Raw genomic sequence first — 20444 nt, 5'->3', positions numbered from 1 at the left:
ACTCCAGCCTGGGTGACAGTGAGACCCTGTCTCAAAAAAAAAAAAAGATACAGTATTGGTTTTCTGTACGTTCTGTGGATTTAAATAATTGGATTCAGAAAGAACTAAGCTTGTTAAAAGTTTTACTCTTTTTAACAACTCTATTGAAGTAAAATCAATTCAGATTTTATTAGCTATAAAATCTTATTGAATGGTTTTTATGGTTTAATCAAATTTATTGTATTTTGATGTTAGCAAAATCCTATTTTCTTTCTTTTATAGTTTATCTTCTTATATCAGTGTATTCTGCTTTTTGGTTTTCTGGGTTTTTGTTTTGTTTTGTTTTTGAGGCAGGTCTGGCTTTGCCAGCTAGGCTGGAGTGCAGTGATACAATCACAGCTCACTACAACTTCAACCTCCTGTGCTCAAGTGATCTTCCCACCTCAACCTCCTGGGTAGCTAGGACCACAGGTGCATGCCTCCACACCTGACTAATTTTTTTAGATTTTTGTAGAGACAGGGTCTTACCATGTTACCCAGGCTGGTTTCAAACTTCTGGGTTCAAATGATCCTCCCAAAGTGTTGCAATTACAGGCATGAGCCACTGCACCTAGCCTGTATTCTGTTCTAACCCACCGTGCTCTTAGCTTGCAGAACACAGAGAAGTACGGCATACCTACAGCCTGGAGTCCCTTTGTCACTGCCCATTTTACGAGGAAGCCATGCATTTAGTTGAAGAAGGAAAAATTTACTCCAGAGTACTGAGGTACCATTTCAGTTTTGTTTATGTTTATGAAGGATATTAAGGTGTTTGTGTGGTACTTACTAAAAATGTTTATGAGAATAGGAGAAAATATGTTTTTAGGTCCAAGTAAAGAAAAAATTATTTTTACATATTCTGTCAGTATTGAAAAAACATGTTTTATATTAAGGTCCTGAGGTTAAGCCTTGTTTGAATCCAAATTTATAGTAGGCTTGATCTTGAATGTAGTTTAACAATTGTCTCCCCTGTTTATTACATAGAACTGAAATGTTGGAGTGCCTAGGAGACAGTGATTTTCTTGCCAAACTTCACTGTATTCGACAGGCTTTTCAGGTATTTTTTTAACATTAAGTGACTTCACCCAGCCACTCATCCCCACCCTCATGCTGTAGAGTCCAGTGCAAATAAACAGGACAGCTCTGTGCTCTTGATTATCCCTATTCCTAATGACAAATATAAAGTCCACTAAACTTATTTTTCCTCCCTGCTACTTGCCTTCATTTGTTTCCATATTTCATTATCCTCTCCCACGGCTTCCCAGGCCCACGACACTTTGTCAAAACAGGATATTTTGATACTTCAGGAGTGTAAAAATGGCTGCTTAAAATAAAAACACTTTTTCTTATTAATTAGTGTGTATTTGAGATTTAATTTCAGTCAATTATAAAATTGATTTTCTAAAAAGAAAATAACAAGAATATATTTGTTTTCTTATGTTTTGGGGCTATAGGAAATTTATTTGAGACTGTAATATGATTTTGAACAGAATTTAAATTCAAATTTAACTCCCTTTAATCTTTTTTTGACTATAGGTTTCAAGAGTTCTTTTTATTTTAGTAAATTAGGACTTTCTCTGTGAGCTGCCTGTTGAAATAGCACCACATGCAATGCATTAACTGTTTTAGGATTATTTGTGCTATTAAGTTGAATGTCCATTCACATTCATTATAGGTCTCTTTTTTCTTTGGGGATGAATATTTTTTCAGATAATTCTTTCAGAATCAGCTAACAGGATATTCCTCGCTGAGAGTGGAAGGAAAATTTTATCAGCTTTAATTGTGAAAGCACGAAAGGTAAACTTGTTCTGTTGGCAAGATTTTTACCATTTACAAAAGTAGTTTTTACCCTTTGAACTGAAGATTAAGACATTAAATTTTTGATAGAAGAAAAATTTTTGTGGATAGTTGAAAAGGGCATTAAGTTATGCTCGGGTTGAACTATGTATAAAGTCCACACTATTTCAACCAAGTTGTTTCTCATAAATTATTTCCAGTTTGCCATAAACTCTGTAAATGTCATGGTGAGAATTATCATTAGATCTGCTGCTATAACCATCACTATTATTATTACTAATGCCTCCTCTTTTATTACCTCAATCCTGTTCAGGAAGAGGGTTACAGGAAATAGCGTAGGTCTCAGAAATCTGGAATACAAATTGAACTGCCTCATCTTCATGTAGTTGAATGAGGCAGAAGCAATGACAAGAACTTCATTCAGACTGTAAGGAACCACCTTACTTTATGCAAGGTTTGTCCAGATGATGAGAAAACAAAACAAGCCTTCCTTGAGCCATTTGCACACCTAGTTTTCAGACTCAATCCCTTTGAACTTTAATTCTTTCATTTATATAATAGAATTATATTTATATTACCTCATTTCACAGGGTTTTTAGGATGATTAAATAAATGATAAATGGGAAAGCAACTTAAAGAATAAAGTGTTAAGTAGTGTAAAGCTAAGTATATGTAAGGTGATACTAACTATTAATACATGCAATTCCCAATGTAAGTCTTGTGTTGCTTTCTTGGCCTTCTCATGACAGATAAACTCAGTGATTTGAACTAGGGTTCCTCCAAAAGAAGCAGAACTGCAACAAAAGCCTCACATAATGTCTGCTATAACCAAATTTTCATTTTAAGGACTGACCAAAATAGGCATACATATTTGAGTAATAAATAGTTTGCTTGTGACATTTTACTGACATTCTTTATCTTGGCTTCTGCAAAATGTTGCAATAGCAAAGTAGTAAACCAGATAAATTTGGCATACCTTTAAAATGTATTTTAGTTCAGTTACCTAGTAGAATTAAGATCTACCAGACTTATTTGAAGAGTAACTTTCTTTGTAGCTTGTTATAAAGTTGAGTTTAGGGTTAAAATGTGTTTTCTTCTTCAGAATCCAAAGAAGTTTGAAGATGTTTTTGATGAAATGATCTATTTTTTAGAGCAGACCGATCACTGGGGTAGTACTGAAATGGAACTTGCTGCTAGAGGGGTAAATTCAAATTTTTTGTGATATTTATTTTTCTTAGTTATTTGCATGTAATTTTATATGAGTTGAGACTACTGTTTCATTGTCCTTGTTAAATAAAGCCAATTGTATGGTTGTGGGACATCTTTTTTTCTGACGAAGTCATAAACCACACTCCTTGTACATTGGGGCAGTAGTTGTAAATTGTTTTCTAAGAAGCCTTTTTTGCTGTTGTTGGCTCCTTGCTTCCTTCCCTCCTGTCCTCCTTCCCTTGTTCCCTCTCTTCCTTCTCTCCAAAAGTCATTGGCAGGCCCCTAGCAGGGCAGGAATGGTGGCCCATGCAAGGACAGCTTTGGGTAGTACAACAGCAGCAGCTCAGTAGGGCTGGGGAATTGGCTGTATACACAGGACTGAACAAATAAGTATACTGAGAAAAATCAGAGCCAGCTTTTCCCTGTGAGAGAAGGGAGGTATAAAATGCTGGGATTGGAATTGGAGCTGTCAGTGTGAGTTCACAGTTTATAATATATATGTAGATACAGATATAGAAATAAATATCGGTCCAGGCATGGTGGCTCACGCCTGTAATCCCAGCACTTTGGGAGGCTGAGGCGGGCGGATCACCTGAGGTCAGGAGTTTGAGACCAACCTAGCCAACATGGAAAAACCTTGTCTCTACTGAAAATACAAAAATTAGCTGGGTATAGTGGCTCACGCCTGTAATCCCAACTACTCGGGAGGCCAAGGAACGAGAATTGCTTGAACCTGGGAGGTGGAGGCGGCAGTGAGCCAAGATCGTGCCACTGTACTCCAGCCTGGGTGACAGAACGAGACTCTGTCTCAAAAAATATATAGATATAGATATTGGTCAGGCATGGTGGCTCACGCCTGTAATCCCAGCACTTTGGGAGGCTGAGGCAGGCAGATCACCTGAGGTCAGGAGTTCGAGACCAACCTAGCCAACATGGCAAAACCTCGTCTCTACTGAAAATACAAAAATTAGCCAGGTGTAGTGGCTCACGCCTGTAATCCCAACTACTCGGGAGGCCAAGGAATGAGAATTGCTTGAACCTGGGAGGTGGAGGTGGCAGTGAGCCAAGATCGCGCCACTGTACTCCAGCCTGGGTGACAGAACGAGACTCTGTCTCAAAAAATATATAGATATAGATATCGGTCCGGCATGGTGGCTCACACCTGTAATCCCAGCACTTTGGGAGGCTGAGACGGGCAGATCGTGAGGTCAGGAGTTTAAGACCAGCCTGACCAACATGGTGAAACCTGTCTCTACAAAAATTAGCCAGGCATGGAGCGCATGCCTGTAATCCCAGCCTGGGTGACAGAGCGAGACTCCGTCACACACACACAAAAAAAGAATGAAATCCCAGCACTTTGGGAGGCCGAGGCGGGCAGATCACTTGAGGCCAGGAGTTTGAGATCAGCCAGGCCAACATGGTGAAGCCCTGTCTCCCCTAAAAATACAAAAATTAGCCAGGCATGGTGGTGCGTGCCTGTAATCCCAGCTACTCAGGAGGGTGAGGCAAGAGAATCACTTGAACCCAGGAGGTGGAGGCTGCAGTAAGCCGAGATCGTGCCAGTGCACTCCAGCCTGGGTGACAGAGCAAGACTCTGTCTCAGAAGCAAAAAAAAAAAAAAAAAAAAAAAAAAAAAGAGTGAGTTTACAAGCAGCTGAAAGGCCTTCTAGGCAGAGAAAACAGTGGATACAACAAATACATGAAGACTTAATTTTTCCTTTTCTAGTGTTCCCTTATTCAGGAAATGGAATCAGTATCCATTTACTTCTGCAGGCCAGCAACCTGAGACTCATCCTTCACCTCTCCCTGATCCTCACCCATTTTATCATATTCATCTCTAATTTTGTCAGTTTTAACTCCTAAATATCTTTCAGTTTCTTCGACTTTTCTCTCTTTCTGTCACCCCTCTTGGCCTAAGTGCCTGTTGTCTTTTCTCTGGGCTACATCAGTAGTCTTTATATTTCCTGATTCCCTGCTCACTCCTTTCCTCCCTGCATTCATTCTTTCCCGTTTCATTCTCCACATTTCTGCCAAAATGATACAGCACACTATACTTTTTCCTTTATTGTGCTTCACACAGTTCATAATTGGATATTTGCAGGATTATTTTGTTGCTGTTTTCCCCACTATACTCTAGGCGTCTAATTTGCTTACTCTAGAAGTTTGAGCACTTGGTACAGCATGTAGTATGTAGAGTGTGTATGTATGAATGAATGAAAGAGCAAGATGTTCATGATCTGGTGGGGAAGACAGGCACATATACCAGTAACTAAATAACAAGGCAGAATGAGCATCCTGGATGTTATAATAGAAGCGTGAACAAAGGACTCCTAGAATAGAGAGGAGGAGAGATTATTTTCACTTGAGATCTAGGAAGGAGCAGCGATAATGTGAATTCGTAATTTCTAGTGGCGAGCTTTCATATTTATCTCTCCTTTTATTTTTTATTTTTGAATAAGCTGATTAAAAAAACCCCTGCTGTTATAAAACCATAAAGCCCTGGCTCAGATTTTATTTCAGCTCTATGTAATAATAATTTCTGTTTCAACTCATAATTTAATGCAGGTGAAAAATCTAAATTTTTATGATGTTGTTCTGGATTTTATATTAATGGATTCCTTTGAAGATTTGGAAAACCCACCCACATCCATACAGAATGTAGTAAATAATCGATGGCTAAACTCATCCTTCAAAGAAACAGTAAGTGGTGGTTAACCTTTCTCAGCCTTTTAAGTTTGATTAAAAAGTGAGGCTGGGCGCAGTAGCTCACGCCTGTAATCCCAGCACTTTGGGAGGCCAAGGCAGGCGGATCACCTGAGGTCAGGAGTTTGAGACCAACCTGGCCAACATGGTGAAACCCCATCTCTACTAAAAATACAAAAAAAAAATTTAGCTGGGCATGGTAGCGGGCACCTGTAATCCCAGCTACTCGGGAGGCTGAGGCAGGAGAATTGCTTGAACCTGGGAGGTGCTGTGAGCTGAGATTGAGCCATTGCATTCCAGCCTGGGCAACAAAAGCAAAACTCCGTCTCATAAACAAACAAACAAACAAACAAACAAAAAAGTGGTTGGCCAGGCGCGGTCGCTCACACCTGTAATCTCAGCACTTTGGGAGGCTGAGGCAGGTGGATCATTTGAGGTCAGGAGTTCGAGACCAGCCTGGCCAACATGGTGAAAGGCTGTCTCTTTTAAAAATACAAAAATTAGCTGGGTATGGTGGTGGGCACCTGTAATCCCAGCTACTCGGGAGGCTGAGGTGTAATAATCGCTTGAACCCAGGAGGCAGAGGTTGCAGTAAGCCGAGATCATGCCGCTGCACTCCAGCCTGGACAACAAGAGTGCAACTCTATCTCAAAAAAATGTCAAAGCTGGGTAGATTGTTAAGATTTACATATACATCTGTCTGTGAAATAATGTATGGAAACTGAGCTCATCCTTTGATATTCAGCTCAGGCATATACGGCATAACATCTTCAGATGAAATTCTCTTTTCAGCTTCTGTTCTTTTCTGTTCTCAAACCTGTTTGACATTGGTTTTTGTTGGGCTTTAAGTGTGCACCTGGAAGCAAAGTAGGGTGGATATATTTTATGATGCAGTTTGGATACCTTTAAAAAAATGTTCCAGTTGGCAATTTCACAATTATTTTGGAACTTACTGATATTAAACTTAAAAGCATTTTAAATAAATTCATTTTGCCTCAATTAAGTATGTTTTAATAATAAAAGGTACATGTTCTCCATTTCTGTAACTGATTTGGTAAAGTGACCTTGATCAAAGCTGGGTCATGCCAGAGTAGGGTCAGATTTTTCTTTCTTTCTTTTTTTTTTTCCTGACTGGAATCACCTCCAAGGGTCAGATTTCTTCAGGATCCACTGGGTGCTTTTGTCCTGTCATGGTTGTATTTCCTAGTTCTTTATTTGGATCAGACTGTTAGCTCTATTCACAAATATTCCAATAATACTATTCTTGAAAAAAAATTACTTTAGGCCAGGTGCAGTGGCTCATGCCTGTAATCCCAGCACTTTGGAAGGCCGAAGCAGGCCGATTACTTGAGCTCAGGAGTTTGAGACCAGCCTGGGCAACATAGTGACACCTCGTCTCTATAAAAAAAATACAAAAATTTGCCAGGTGCAGTGGTGTGTGCCTGTGGTTTCAGTTACTCAGGAGGCTGAGGTGGGAGGTTCACTTGAGCCTTGGAGGCGGAGGTTGCAGTGAACGGAGATCACTCCTTTGCACTTCAGCCTAGGCAATGGGAGTGAAACCCTGTCTCAAAAAAAAAGAAGAAGAAAAATTACTTTATTATTACACATAGAATATTTATTTGTGTATGTGAATTCTATATACACATATTTTCACTTTTTTCCCTTAAGGAACAGAACTTTAAAACTCTGAAAATTGAATCTCCTTTGTTCCAGAGTGCAGTCTTTTTCCTTTAGTGGCTTTGTGTTTAATTTTTTAAATATTATTTTACTTTTTTTTTTCCCTTGCAACATACAACTTTGCTCATGATTTAAAAATTTATAAAAATGAAATACCTTTTCATTAATATTTTCAAACAGTGTGAGGACCCTGACTAGTTTTGTTTTTTGTTTGTTTGTTTGTTTTGAGACAAAGTCTTGCTCTGTCGCTAGGCTGGAGTGCAGTGGCGCGATCTCTGTTTACTGCAGCCTCCGCCTCCCGGGTTCAAGCAATTCTCCTGCCTTAGCCTCCCGAGTGTCTGGGTCTACAGGCATGCGCCACCATGCCCAGCTAATTTTGTTTTGCATTTTTAGTAGAGATGGGGTTTCACCATCTTGGCCAGGATGGTCTCCATCTCTTGACCTCATGATCCACCCGCCTCGGCTTCCCAAAGTGCTGGGATTACAGATGTGAGCCACTGTGCCCGGCCGACTAGTTCTTATTAGTAATGAATGTATCGAACGTTTTAGACCCATAAACTTTGAATTTCTAATAAAAATGGAAATGTTTATATAGCTATATATAAATCTTTCTTTTCTCTGCATGTATTTAGGCTGTGGCTTCAAGTTGTTGGTCGGTGCTGAAACAGAAAAGACAACAGATGAAGGTAAAATTCGTTATGTCCTGAATTCCTTTGTTAAATCATTTAAGGATTCTGTCAAAGCAGCTTCTGAGTCACTTCTCCGGTGGGAATTGGCAGCTGTAGGAGGGGTAGGAGGGACTGTCCCTCAGGCTAGATGAGTGACTTACTGGTAGTGGGTTGGCTTCTTTTTTGAAGGCCTTCTTTCTCATCCTTAGTATTGAGGCATGCATGGTATTTCAGCTAACTGGGAGAGGGGTTTCGAGTTGGAAACAGCTCTGATAAGTTTTAGGTTTTTGTTTTTTCTCTTAATGATATTAATTTTTTTTTTTTTTTGAGACAGTCTGTCTCTGTTGTCCAGGCTGGAGTGTGGTGGCGCGATCCTGGCTCACTGCAATCTTTGCTTCCCGGGTTCAAGCGATTCTTCTGCCTCAGCTTCCCGAGTAGCTGGGACTGTAGGTGCCACCACACCCGGCTAATTTTTGTATTTTTAGTAGAGACGGGGTTTCACCATGTTGGCCAGGCTGGTCTCAAACTCCTGACCTCAGGTTATCCGCCCGCCTCGGCCTCCCAAAGTGCTGGGATTACAGGTGTGAGCCACTGCACCTGGCCAGTATTTTTTTACAGTTCTTTAATATAGTGGATTCCCTTCGTTTAATCCAATTAAGAAATAAAGATTTGATTCTAATAGCTGCTTTATTCAGTTTGGAGCCCCTACAAATAAAAAGTCTCAGAGTTTATATCCTGCCTTCACGCCTCACACCCTGTAACCCGTCTTACCTGCTAAGCATTGTTTTTCTCATACACTCCTAGTAGTAAAGGGCAAGGACTCTGGAGTGAGACTACTGGGTTCAAATGCCACATACTAGCTATGTGACCTTAGGCAAGTTGCTTACCCTCTCTATGCCTCAGTTTCCTTATCTCTAAAAATAGAATAGTAATAGTATCTACCTCATAGTGTTTTGTTTTGTTTTAGAGATAGGGTCTTGCTCTGTCACTCAGGCTGGAGTGCCGTGGCATGATCATAGCTCACTGCAGCCTCTATAACTCCTGGGCTAAAGCAATCTTTCTACCTCATCCTCCCTGAGTTGCAAGGACTACAGGTGCACACCACCATGCCTGGCTGATTTTTTATTTTTTTGTACAGATGAGGTCTTGCTGTGTTGCCCAGGCTGGCCTCAAACTCCTGGCCTCAAGTGATCTTCCAGTCTCGGCCTCCCAAAGTGTTGGGATTACAGGCGTGAGCCACTGTGCCTAGCCCTCATAGGGTTTCTTGAAGATTCAATGTGAAGTGCTTAGAACAGTGCTTGGCATAGTGCATTAAGCAAGTATTGACTGTTACAACATTATTATTTACCCAAGGACCTGTAGTATTTTATCATATCCATATTTTTCAATCTTATAACTTTGAGACAGTATTGCCAGTTGCAGTGATTTTAAAGTATAGTCCTCACAGCATCTTTAGAATGTGCTGGTAGAAATAATTCTGGAGCCCCTGTATTTGAATAATTCTTATTTAAAATGATTCCAGAGACCCATATTTTAAGCAGATTTCCTTAATGATGATGATGAACTCTAACATTAGGACTAGGAACAGACTTGTATACATGGGTTTGATTCTCACACTAGCTAGCATGATTACAGTAAGTTACTGACCATCAGCTTACCCTCAGTTTTCCCATTTGCAAAATGGTGTTAATGCCTACTTAATAGGACTGTGGTAAGGATGAAAGCGATGATATCAACAAGCTTAATTTAAACATTAAACATTTAAAGAGTTTAGTAAGTGGTAGTTATAATAATAATGATATATTATTAACATGTCTAACTTTATTTTTCTACTTCTTAGAATAAATATTGTACTTTTTTTTCTTTTTGAGACGGAGTCTCACTCTGTCGCCCAGGCTGGAGTGCAATGGCATGATCTCAGCTCACTACAACCTCTGCCTCCCAGGTTCAAGCGATTCTTCTGCCTCAGCCTTTCAAGTAGCTGGGATTACAGGCGCTTGCCACCATGTCCGGCTAATTTGTATATTTTTGGCAAAGATGGGGTTTCATCATGTTGGCCAGGCTAATCTCAAACTCCCAGCTTCAAGTCATCCACCTGCCTTGGCCTCCCAAAGTGCTGGGATTTCAGGCCTGAGCCACTGCGCCCAACCTGTAACTTTCTATATCCATAGATACCTATATGTCTCACCTCTTGGGAACTATTTCCTATACCTGAAATGCCAAATTCCCTCTGTACTTAAATAAATCTTACCCATCATTGAGCTCAGCTCACATTATTCCTTGCTGAAGTTTATCTAGTCTGCTTCAGCCCACACCAAGTTCCCACTTCTCTGAACTCATAATACACTTCAAGTCTGTATGGTATTTAGAACTTTACTATATGTAGAACATACTTTTTGGCCCTCACTAACTAGCTGTGTGTGAATTAGGGCAGTTTATTTAACCCCTCTCCAATATCACTTTTCACATGTTTAAAATGATGTTAACATGACATACTTTTGAAGGAATGTTATAGTAAATTAAATAGAGACTAGCACATTTTCTAGAATATAATGGGTACTCATTAAATGGTAACTGCTGCTATCTTATATTTTAAAAATGAGGTTTAGGCCCGGCACAGTGGCTCTTGCATGTAATCCTAGCACTTTGGGATGCCAAAGAGGGTGGATCACCTGAGGTCAGGAGTTCGAGACCAGCCTGGCTAACATGGCGAAACCCCGTCTCTACTAAAAACTCAAAAATTAGCTGGGCATGGTGGTGCACGCTTGTAATCCCAGCTACTCGGGAGGCTGAGGCAGGAGAATTGCTTGAACCCGGGAGGCAGAGGTTGCAGTGAGCCAAGATGGTGCCACTGCACTCCAGCCTGGGCGACAGAGTGAGACTCCGTCTCACAAAAAAAAAAAGAAAAGAAAATGAGGTTTAGAAGATTGTCTTGGAGACTGTAAAATAGAAAATAACCCCCGCCCCCCAGGAGACAGAATCTTAAGGTGTAGTTTTCTGTAGTCAGTGCTGTATAACAAATCCCACAGTGTGTTATTTAACAAGGGAAATTCAAAGAGTTATTATAAATATAAACTTAGAGTTTCCTAAAACACAGCTATATTGACTAATACTTCACAGGAAGAGGCAATTACACAATTAAATGCTTAAATAATATAGGGTTCCTTAATTAAAAGTTAGGATTCTAGTAAGAGTAATTTAGCTTAATCATTTTACTAGTTTTTTTTTTGTCAGTTAATATAATTAAGTGATTTGAGTTGGGCTTTTAAATAGCTAAAACTATGATAGTCTTAATAATCATAAAACTTATACAACTAAGGAACACTGTAGCATTCTTTTTGTTGCTTCGTTGCAAAGCTAATATGATTGCCCTTTTTTTTTGAGACAGAGTCTTACTTTGTCACCCAGGCTGGAGTACAGTGGCATTATCTTGGCTCACTGCACCATCCAACTCCTGGGCTCAAATGATCCTCCCACCTCAGCCTCCTGAGTAGCTGGGACTATAGGTACACACCACCACGCCTGGCTAACTTTTGTATTTTTTGTAGAGACAAGGTTTCACCATGTTGCCCAGGCTGGTCTCGAACTCCTAAGGGTCAAGTGATCCACCTGCCTTGGCCTCCCAAAAGTGTTGGGATTATAGGCATGAGCCACCATGCCTGGCTGGATTGCTTTTTTATGAAGCATTTTTATGAGGTAAAAACAACTTTTAAGGGCGGGGTGTGGCAGCTCACGCCTGTAATCCCAGCACTTTGGGAGGCAAAGTAGGGAGGATTGCTTGAGCCCAGGAGTTCAAGACCAGCCTGAGCAACATAGTGAGACCTGTTTCTACTAAAAATAGAAAAAATTAGCCAGGAGGGGTGGCGTGCACCTGTGGTTCCAGCTACCTGGAATTTTGAGGTGGGAGGATCACTCAAGCTTGGGAAGTTGAGGCTGCAGTGAGCCATGACTGCACCAGTGCACTTCACCCTGGGCTACAGAGTGAGACCCTGTCTCAAAAAAACAAACAACAAATATAGAAATGTGTCTCAGCACATATGAAACTGTTGGCTAGGATATGAAATCTACATAAAACATTCTGTGACTCTAAAGGTTACTTGTAACCTTATTAACTTTCTTAATAGCATGGCTCATGACTGACTCTTGGTTTGCCCTCAAAAAGAGCTAGTCATGAGCCCTGCACTATAGTGCCTGCCTGTAGTCCCCACTGCTCAGGATGCTAAAGCCGGGGGATTGCTTGAGGCCAGGAGTTTGAGGTGTTGCTAGACTCTGGTTCTAAAAAACAAATTTTCTTAAACTCCCACTGGTCATATAATGAATAGCAACTTCAGTTTCTGTACTAGAGAAAACAAATAACAAGAAGGTAGAAGTAACTTGATTCTCCTTTACTTCCCAACAGATCCCAGATGGATTTTTTGCCCATTTTTATGCCATTTGTGAACACATCAGTCCTGTCCTAGCCTGGGGCTTTTTGGGTCCTAGAAATTCTCTGTATGATTTATGTTGCTTTTTTAAGGTATGTTCAGTCATTGAATCATTTCTCTTTTTTTTTCTAAATCAAAAAGGAGATATGGTTTTATTCTGTTTTGTTTTGCTTTTGTAGAAGAACAAATGTTATTTAAAAGTAAAGTTATAAAAGTCACCTAAATTCAGCATTTAAATGTCAGTGTTAAATATTTTTGGCATTTTATAATACCACTATTATTATAATGGACCAGTATTTTATAGATTTGGTGCTTTATTCTGGAGTAGACTCAGCATATCCATTCACCTTATCAATTCCCTAATGCAAGGGATACATGGTCTTGCATGGTGTTGCCATGTGACAGTCAAATCAATGTAGATAGTTGGTTTTTCATACCTGGGCACTTTTGAAACTTACAAACAATATCCACCTTTATTGCACATGTGGTAATATAGAATAAGTTGTGGTTAAAGTTGAGATGAATGATAAAATCCAAGTTGTGAGAAATAAAATGGGGGTTTAATGTTATCTCCCAATGTCAGCAGTTTTAGTTTGCCAAAATACAAGTTATAGCTCCTTATAGAATTTTCTGGCTGGCAAAGTGACAAGGAAAGTCTCGCTATGTAATAGTCTTGAGTTTAGGCTGCATTTCAAGGAGCAAATAAAAGTAAACATAATTGAGTATGAATTTGAAAGTTTGGATGTTTTACTATACCATTCATTTTTTAAAATTATGTTTATGTGCTGTCAAGGTAATATTTTTATAAATGGTTTAGAAAATGTGTATTTTACTGTCATTCAGAACACGTTGATTTTTGTAGTTTACTTGACCACCCAAATGTAAGGTATGTGTTTTAGGGGTTGGGAATTAAGTCTGTCATCAGTGAGCATTCTGACTTGGGGCAAATCATTCTTTGATGTTCCTTTTCTTTATCTATAAAACGAGGGAGCCTAACAGGTTGATTGCTAATGACCCTTTCAGATATAAAATCCAGTGAATCAATGAAGTGTGTCTTCTTAGTACTTCTTAATAACATTTGGAAGATACGTTATTAAGAAAGAAGATAGAAATTAAATATTCCTGTTTTTCGCTCTTTGAAATTACTTTTTTTCTATTATGGTGACATAACAGCTGAGACTTAATACTTATTCCTATACAGTTTGCTTACAGTGAGTTCCAGTGTATATAATAACTTACTGAAATGAAATATCCTTCAGGATCTACCACTGATTTGAGACCTGAAATGTTCTTTATTTTTCATGTGCCTTAAGGGTTTTTCTTGTACAAAAAAAAAAAGCACATTTAAAATTATAACGTATTATTTTATTATTATTTATTTAAAACTATTACTGGAAATAGTTTATTCTTCTGTCTTAGAGTAGAGGCAATGCTCAAAGGTCACATCGAAGGGAAAGGACTATAACCCCTTACATTTAAACAGTGCTTTAGAGTTTACAGGCACTTCTTATAGATTATCTTTTTTTAAATGTTTCCCCACCTTTTCATGGTATCACATAGGTTATCTTTTTTGATCATCATGTCATCCCTGAGTAGTAAGTAGGATGGGTGGTATTAGCCCTATTTCACAGAAAAAGAAAATGAGCCCCCAAAAAGGAAAGGTTAAATCACTTGTGCAAGGTCCCTTTTCTAATGAGATATGAAACTAGCACTGGAAGTCAGGTCTTCTGAGTCCTGATTCAGTGCTCATTATAATATTAGAAGCTTTTTCAATGTAACATAATTTTGGTCTAATAAATGCCAATTTATGTTCATTTTCCAGAATCAAGTTCTTTTATTTCTCAAAGACATTTTTGACTTTGAGAAGGTGCGCTATTCAAGTACAGAGACTTTAGCTGAAGACCTCATGCAGTTACTCATTCGCCGCACTGAGCTTTTAATGGCCTATCTTGAAGCAGATGCCCTGAGGCATACAAGTAGTTGTCTAAGCAGTCATGGTCATGTTATGTCCACTGGGCTACTGGAAGCCAAAGTACAATAAGTACCATAAGAATCATACAATTTGAGTGTGCTATGAAATATTTTAAGGTAACTATTGATTTTGTAACATATATTACAAAGTTAACAGAATTGGTGCATGTGGATTCAGGGAGGAAAAAAAATCTACTAAAAAATGAGCAACTGTACTGTATTTATACAGAAGTTCTGTCATTGAATTCCTGTGTAGTGTAGTCATAGTGGCTTTTTGCATTCATTAGGTAATAATTGAAGTCATGAAATGTATATTTTACAGAAATATTGCTTGAATTGAAGCCAATATTTAGGAGTTAATTGGTTTGTCTTCTTGAAGCTGTCATTCTCAAAAGCTCTGTTTTTATGCTTTGCACCTTTAAAATGTACACTTTAGCCAAGGTCTTTGTGGCCCACACATGCAAGAATATATTACTTCTAATGTCAATATATTTAACTTTGCCTAGAAACATATTTTTAATTATAAAGTTATTCATTTGTTTAATCAAGTTTAGGCAGTAATGATGTTTAATATGTACTGCATACATTATTGCTTGTGCATTTGCTTATGTATTTGAATCAAAGAAATTGTAATCACTGAATATTGTTATAGAACATTTAAATGGGCCACTTGCAGTGGCTCATGCCTGTAATACATTGGGAGGCTAAGGCAGGAGGACAGTTTGAGGCCAGGAGGTTGAGACTAGCCTGGACAACATAAGGAGATGCCTGTCTCTACAAAAACATAAAAATAAATTAGCTGGTATCAAGCAGAGTTCCATGGAAATATTAAAATTTTTTTAAAAAATAAAAATAGGCTGGGTGTGGTGGTTCAGGCCTGTAATCCTAGCACTTTGGGAGGCCAAGGTGGGCGGATCACCTGAGGTCAGGTGTTCGAGACCAGCCTCACCAATATGGTGAAACCCCGTCTCTACTAAAAATACAAAAATTAGCCAGGTGTGGTGGCGGGTGCCTGTAGTCCCAGCTACTCGGGAGGCTGAGACAGGAGTATTGCTTGAACCCAGGAAGTGGAGGTTGCAGTGAGCCGAGATCGCACCACTGCACTCCAGCCTGGGCAACAAAGTGAGACTCTGTCTCAAAAAATAAATTAATTAAATTAAATTAATTAGTTGGGTGTGGTGGCATGTGTCTGTGGTCCCAGCTACTTGGGAGGCTGAGGTGGGAGGATCACTTGAGTCCAGAAGGTCAAGGCTGTCATGAGCCGTGATTGCATCACTGCACTCCAGCCTGGGCGACAGAGCAAGACCCTATCTCAGAAGTGAATAAATAAAACAAATACAGCATTTAAATGAATTGACATTGAGAAATTTACAATTTACAAATTTATATTAACTGTAGTTTCCAAAATATGTTACTGTTGGTCCTGTAAGTTACAAAGAGACTGAAGAACTTTCTTTTTATACATTAGAGCATTTTCCCCTGGAATGAGTATTGATTAAAAGATAACATTTATTAATTAATAAAGGCAATTTAAAATTTAGTGTTATTTGAAGACTGTCAACATCTGAAGGTATGAAACTTGGTACAGTGAAATAATTTCTCCTTTCTCCTTCCTTTTAGTTATTCCCACAGAAAACTCAGCCCAGTGGGAATTTGTCATATTATGCCTATGTTTTTAAAGTATTCATAGTTTGAATCTTATTGACATTTTAAAGAAGGGTTTTTTCCTCCCTGGAATGTAAAACAAAAATATTTTTTAATGACGTGGAAGTATATATTTCATGTTCATTATGATAAATCTACAAACAAATGAATTGTTTTTATGGGTGGAGTTCTTCTATAAGAGTATATTAAATGCTTTCAGAGTTGTATTAATTTTGTTTCTAAATAATATACCACTTATTTGGAGTGGCTAACTCAGTATGTAAGTAGATGAGATTTGTTGATTTTGCCCCTAAAACGGGCTTTAGTCATTTTAGGAGTGAGTTGCACAAAAGGACCTAAAATGCATTGTTTTTTGCCTTCTTTTAAGAGATGGGGTCTCGCTCTATTGCCCAGGCTGGAGTGCAGTGTGCTATCATACATAGCTCACTGCAGTCTCCAACTCCTCATACCAGAGGCATGTGTCACCATGTCTTACTCCTAAAATGCATTTTTAAAAAGCGAATTTTTAGATTAAAGTGCCTAGTTTCTGATTAATAAATAGAAGATGAAAAAAGTGGGCGGGAAAAGCATAATCTTTTAAGATTTGTAATTTTCTGTATGTGCCACATTTATGTAAATTAACTATAAAATATGGAATTCAGGATCATGCTGTTTTGCATGTACTTTATAGGTTATATAGCATGAAACATACAAATTATCACTGTTCTTTAGTATATAGCTCCTTGCCTTTTCTTACATAGATGCTGAATTTAACAGTTACCTATTTATAATTCTTATTATTGACGGGAATATGATTAGAAGTACCAAAACTAAAAATTCCATTATGTACTGTTTACTTTTTATTTAATATTACATGTTTTTACCTTGTTGCGGTATCTTTGGTCTTCACACACATATGTGTGCGTGCACATGCATTTCATTACCATGTAGACAAGACAGTTATTGCTTATAGTAATTTACCGATTTGAGGGCTAAGTGTTTTAAGCTGTGGTTTTATAAGCAAAGCTGTAAGTAAATGTAATTTATTTTAGAAAGATATTATTTGAAATCAATTTTGAAGAATTGCACTATTTGATAATGCTGCTACTACATGAGATAACTCTGGGGAATTAATTTTATGAGATAAGATGAATGGCTTTCTAGAAGGTGTTGCTTTTTGTTTTTTCTTTTTCTTTTTTACATTTCATCTTAGAAAAAGTTGCTTATATTCAGCAGGTTGGTTTGTCAAATTCAGTGTTTGAGTTTGTTTCTGGTCAGTTCAGTAGCTGCTACTTTAGCAAGATGTGGCCTTTCACAAAAGAGGTAAGAGTGACCAAATAGAATTTTAGGACAATAAGTATAGGAAAAATCTCTTTATCGTAAGAGAAGAAACTTGAACTTTTTAAAGGAAATGTCCTCTTGAAAAGAACATTTCTGACTGCATGCAGAAGGGTACTTAAGACATATATAACAGGCCAGGAGCAGTGGCTCACGCCTGTAATCCCAGCACTTTGGGAGGCCCAGGTGGGCAGATAACCTGAGGTCAGGAGTTTGAGACCAGCCTGACTAACATGGTGAAACCCCGTCTCTACTAAAAATACAAAAATTAGCCAGGCACGGTGGCGCATGCCTGTAATCCCAGCTACTCGAGAGGCTGAGGCAGGAGAATCACTTGAACCCGGGAGGCGGAGGTTGCAGTTAGCCGAGATCGTGCCATTGCACTCCAGCCTGGGCAACAAGAGTGAAACTCTGTCTCAAAAAAAAAAAAAAAAAAAAAAAAAAAGACATATGTAACGGTTTCCATTTGCCTTAAAATTGGGTTAAATAGCAAAAGCAATGTTTTTAAAAATGATTAGTTTAGAGCCTTTTAGGGTAAACCCTGTTTAAACACTTAATCATGGAATTGCCCTTGCCACCATGAGCTCTACCATCCACTTCCATATGTAAATTATAAGAGGGACTTCAATTAAGTCACTCCTGAGAAAATATCCTTTTTTCTAGAAGAAAGAAGATAAATTTTGAGGCAATTTACATTTGGTATTTCTTTTAATTTCATTTTTTGTATTTTAATTTCTCTACATTTTTGTTCAACTAAGAATGCTTATTTCTTCTTGAAGGTTAACATTATGTTTATTAAGTATCAAAATGGAATTATCTTTTAAAAAAGAAGACAAGTTTTCCATACTGTCACAGTAAGCTCCAAAGAACTTTGTCTTTCTCATAAAGTAATATTCTTTATTTGCATCCATTTACTATGATTCCGTTAATTTGTTGAATTAAATGCCTTTATAAAAATATTTACAAATGTTTTCTTGCCTTAAAATGTAACATTTTCTACTTAAATTTAATTTCCAAGAGAGTGATTATTTGCATTACAAAGGAATTCTTAATAATTCCTGTAAGCCTAGGAAATAGGAATGCCAAAGTAACATTTAATGTACTTCTCTATAACTTTTCATAATCAGAAATTTTAAATTATGTTTATGTAACCCATTTACTTTTATTTTAATGTGAATATATATTCAGAAATTATTTGATGTAAATTTCAAAATGATTATAGGAATTAAGCTGAATTCTAATTTTTTTTGCTTAGATTAAGAAATATGTATGTGAAATTTAAGAATTTATATAATCTGTGATTAGTGGAAATAAGAACATCCCTACTTTGTTCCTAATGAGTATATTACGTTATTGTTTTGTTTAGTTTGTGAACAACCATGTATTAGCTTTACTTAGCTGATATCAGTAAATGTTTCTGTCTCCTAAATGTAAGGACTGTACTCATTAATTTGTGTAAAAGTAAAACACTACAGTAGCAGAAAAAATTGCACTGGCTCTTTAGCCAAAATAAGCACTGTAACATGGATGTATTACTATTACTGCCAAATAAAAAAGTGATGGTACGTCTTGCTGATGTATTGAATATTTTAAACAATGTTAATATATAATTATGAAGTCACGCTTGTCTCATCAGATCCTGTATGAGAATATTCAGTCTCCATAAGACCCATATATATGGCATAGAGAACAGGACAACTGCAGAAGCATTATAATCAAATATAAAACTTTATCATTAAAATAAAAAATAAAAGGCCGGGTGCGGTGGCTCATGCCTGTAATCCCAGCACTTTAGGAGGCCGAGGCGGGTGGATCATCTGAGGTCAGGAGTTCGAGACCAGCCTGGCCAACATGGCAAAACCCTGTCCCTATTAAAAATACAAAAATTAGCCAGGCATGGTGGCACACACCTGTAATCCCAGGTTCTTGGAAGGCTGAGGCAGGAGAATTGCTTGAACCCAGGAGGTGGAGGTTGTAGTGAGCTGAGATCACGCCACTGCACTCCAGCCTGGGCAACAGAGTGAGACTCAGTCTCAAAACCAAAAAACAAAAGGGTTCAGATATATTTAGTCAAGGAGAGGGATGCCACCTGGATACCACCATAGTCACCAGATGGAAGTCACCTGGATATGAAAACAGATTCTTAGTTTGAGACTTTTAACAAATGGGTTTATTTTAGAATAATTATATATGATATAGATAAATCTATATAGTTACATTTTTAGAATTATTAAACATATAAAGTGAAATATATTGATAAGAAAACCATATAAACATGAGTAGAATCTTTCCTTAGCTAGGATACAGGGTTGGAGTGCAATGGGAAACTAGAGCAGCATCTCATTCTCATTTTCTGTTTTGTCATTATCTGCCATACTCTGTTGTCTCATGCATCTTCTTTGATCCTGAACTTAATGTTCAGGATCTGAACTTAATGTTTTGCACTTTAAACATCTGTCTCTGAATTCTTATGTATATTTAAAATGCTTCTCTGCAAACATCTTAGTGCCCTATTGTTAGACTTTATAGGGCTTTGCTGGAAATCTTTATAAATCACTTTGTTAATCTTTCTAAACTAACTGTTCTTATGCTGCTTTTGACTTCTGGTTTTTTCTGCAGTGTTTCTTCCTATGCCCTGTATTCTCTGATACTTTATCCTGCCACTTCTTCTCCCTTGATCTCTTTCTCTTCTTACGCTACTGACATCTTTGATCAGGCTACACAAACTCTTCTGTCTGCTAAGGTTCTTTCTTTGGCTTTTTCTATATCTGAACAGTGAAAACTCTACAGTAACCATCATCTGGGCAGGGAAGGACTGTATTCTACTACAGAGAAGAAAAACAGCCTTCCTTCTATGACACTTTTTATTCTTTACTTAAAAGCCACAGCAAAGCAACTGGTACATCAAATATGTCTTTTATGTGTGTCACAGAAGCCTTTCACAAAGTACATTTATATTTAGGAAATTACAGAACTTTTATAATTTGCTATGTTT

The 20444-nt window shown here is 37.9% G+C and overlaps 1 protein-coding gene across 11 annotated transcripts in view; it reads left to right on the top strand.

Moving 5' to 3' along the window:
* The window catches only part of MIGA1 (mitoguardin 1), a 95681-nt gene extending 76667 nt beyond the window's left edge, over positions 1–19014 (top strand). For 5 of the 11 annotated variants that reach the window (XM_063817061.1, XM_009423794.5, XM_009423797.5 and 2 more), the window contains 8 exons: positions 627–745; positions 1003–1075; positions 1729–1815; positions 2918–3016; positions 5590–5724; positions 8037–8090; positions 12472–12588; positions 14319–19014. In XM_063817061.1, the coding sequence (XP_063673131.1) occupies positions 627–745; positions 1003–1075; positions 1729–1815; positions 2918–3016; positions 5590–5724; positions 8037–8090; positions 12472–12588; positions 14319–14537 (903 nt within the window). In that variant the 3' untranslated portion in view covers positions 14538–19014. Of the gene's footprint in view, positions 1–626; positions 746–1002; positions 1076–1728; positions 1816–2917; positions 3017–5589; positions 5725–8036; positions 8091–9943; positions 10163–12471; positions 12589–14318 lie in introns of those variants that run through there. The other 6 variants (XM_016921132.4, XM_054667424.2, XM_063817056.1 and 3 more) reach the window with 2 other exon arrangements.
* The last annotated feature ends 1430 nt before the right edge of the window (positions 19015–20444 follow it).

The sequence above is a fragment of the Pan troglodytes genome, chromosome 1 (genome assembly GCF_028858775.2).
Source record: "Pan troglodytes isolate AG18354 chromosome 1, NHGRI_mPanTro3-v2.0_pri, whole genome shotgun sequence".
Taxonomy (NCBI): domain Eukaryota; kingdom Metazoa; phylum Chordata; class Mammalia; order Primates; family Hominidae; genus Pan; species Pan troglodytes.
The sequence above is the reverse complement of the archived record's forward strand: the minus strand, read 5'-3'. Positions and strand labels throughout refer to the sequence as shown.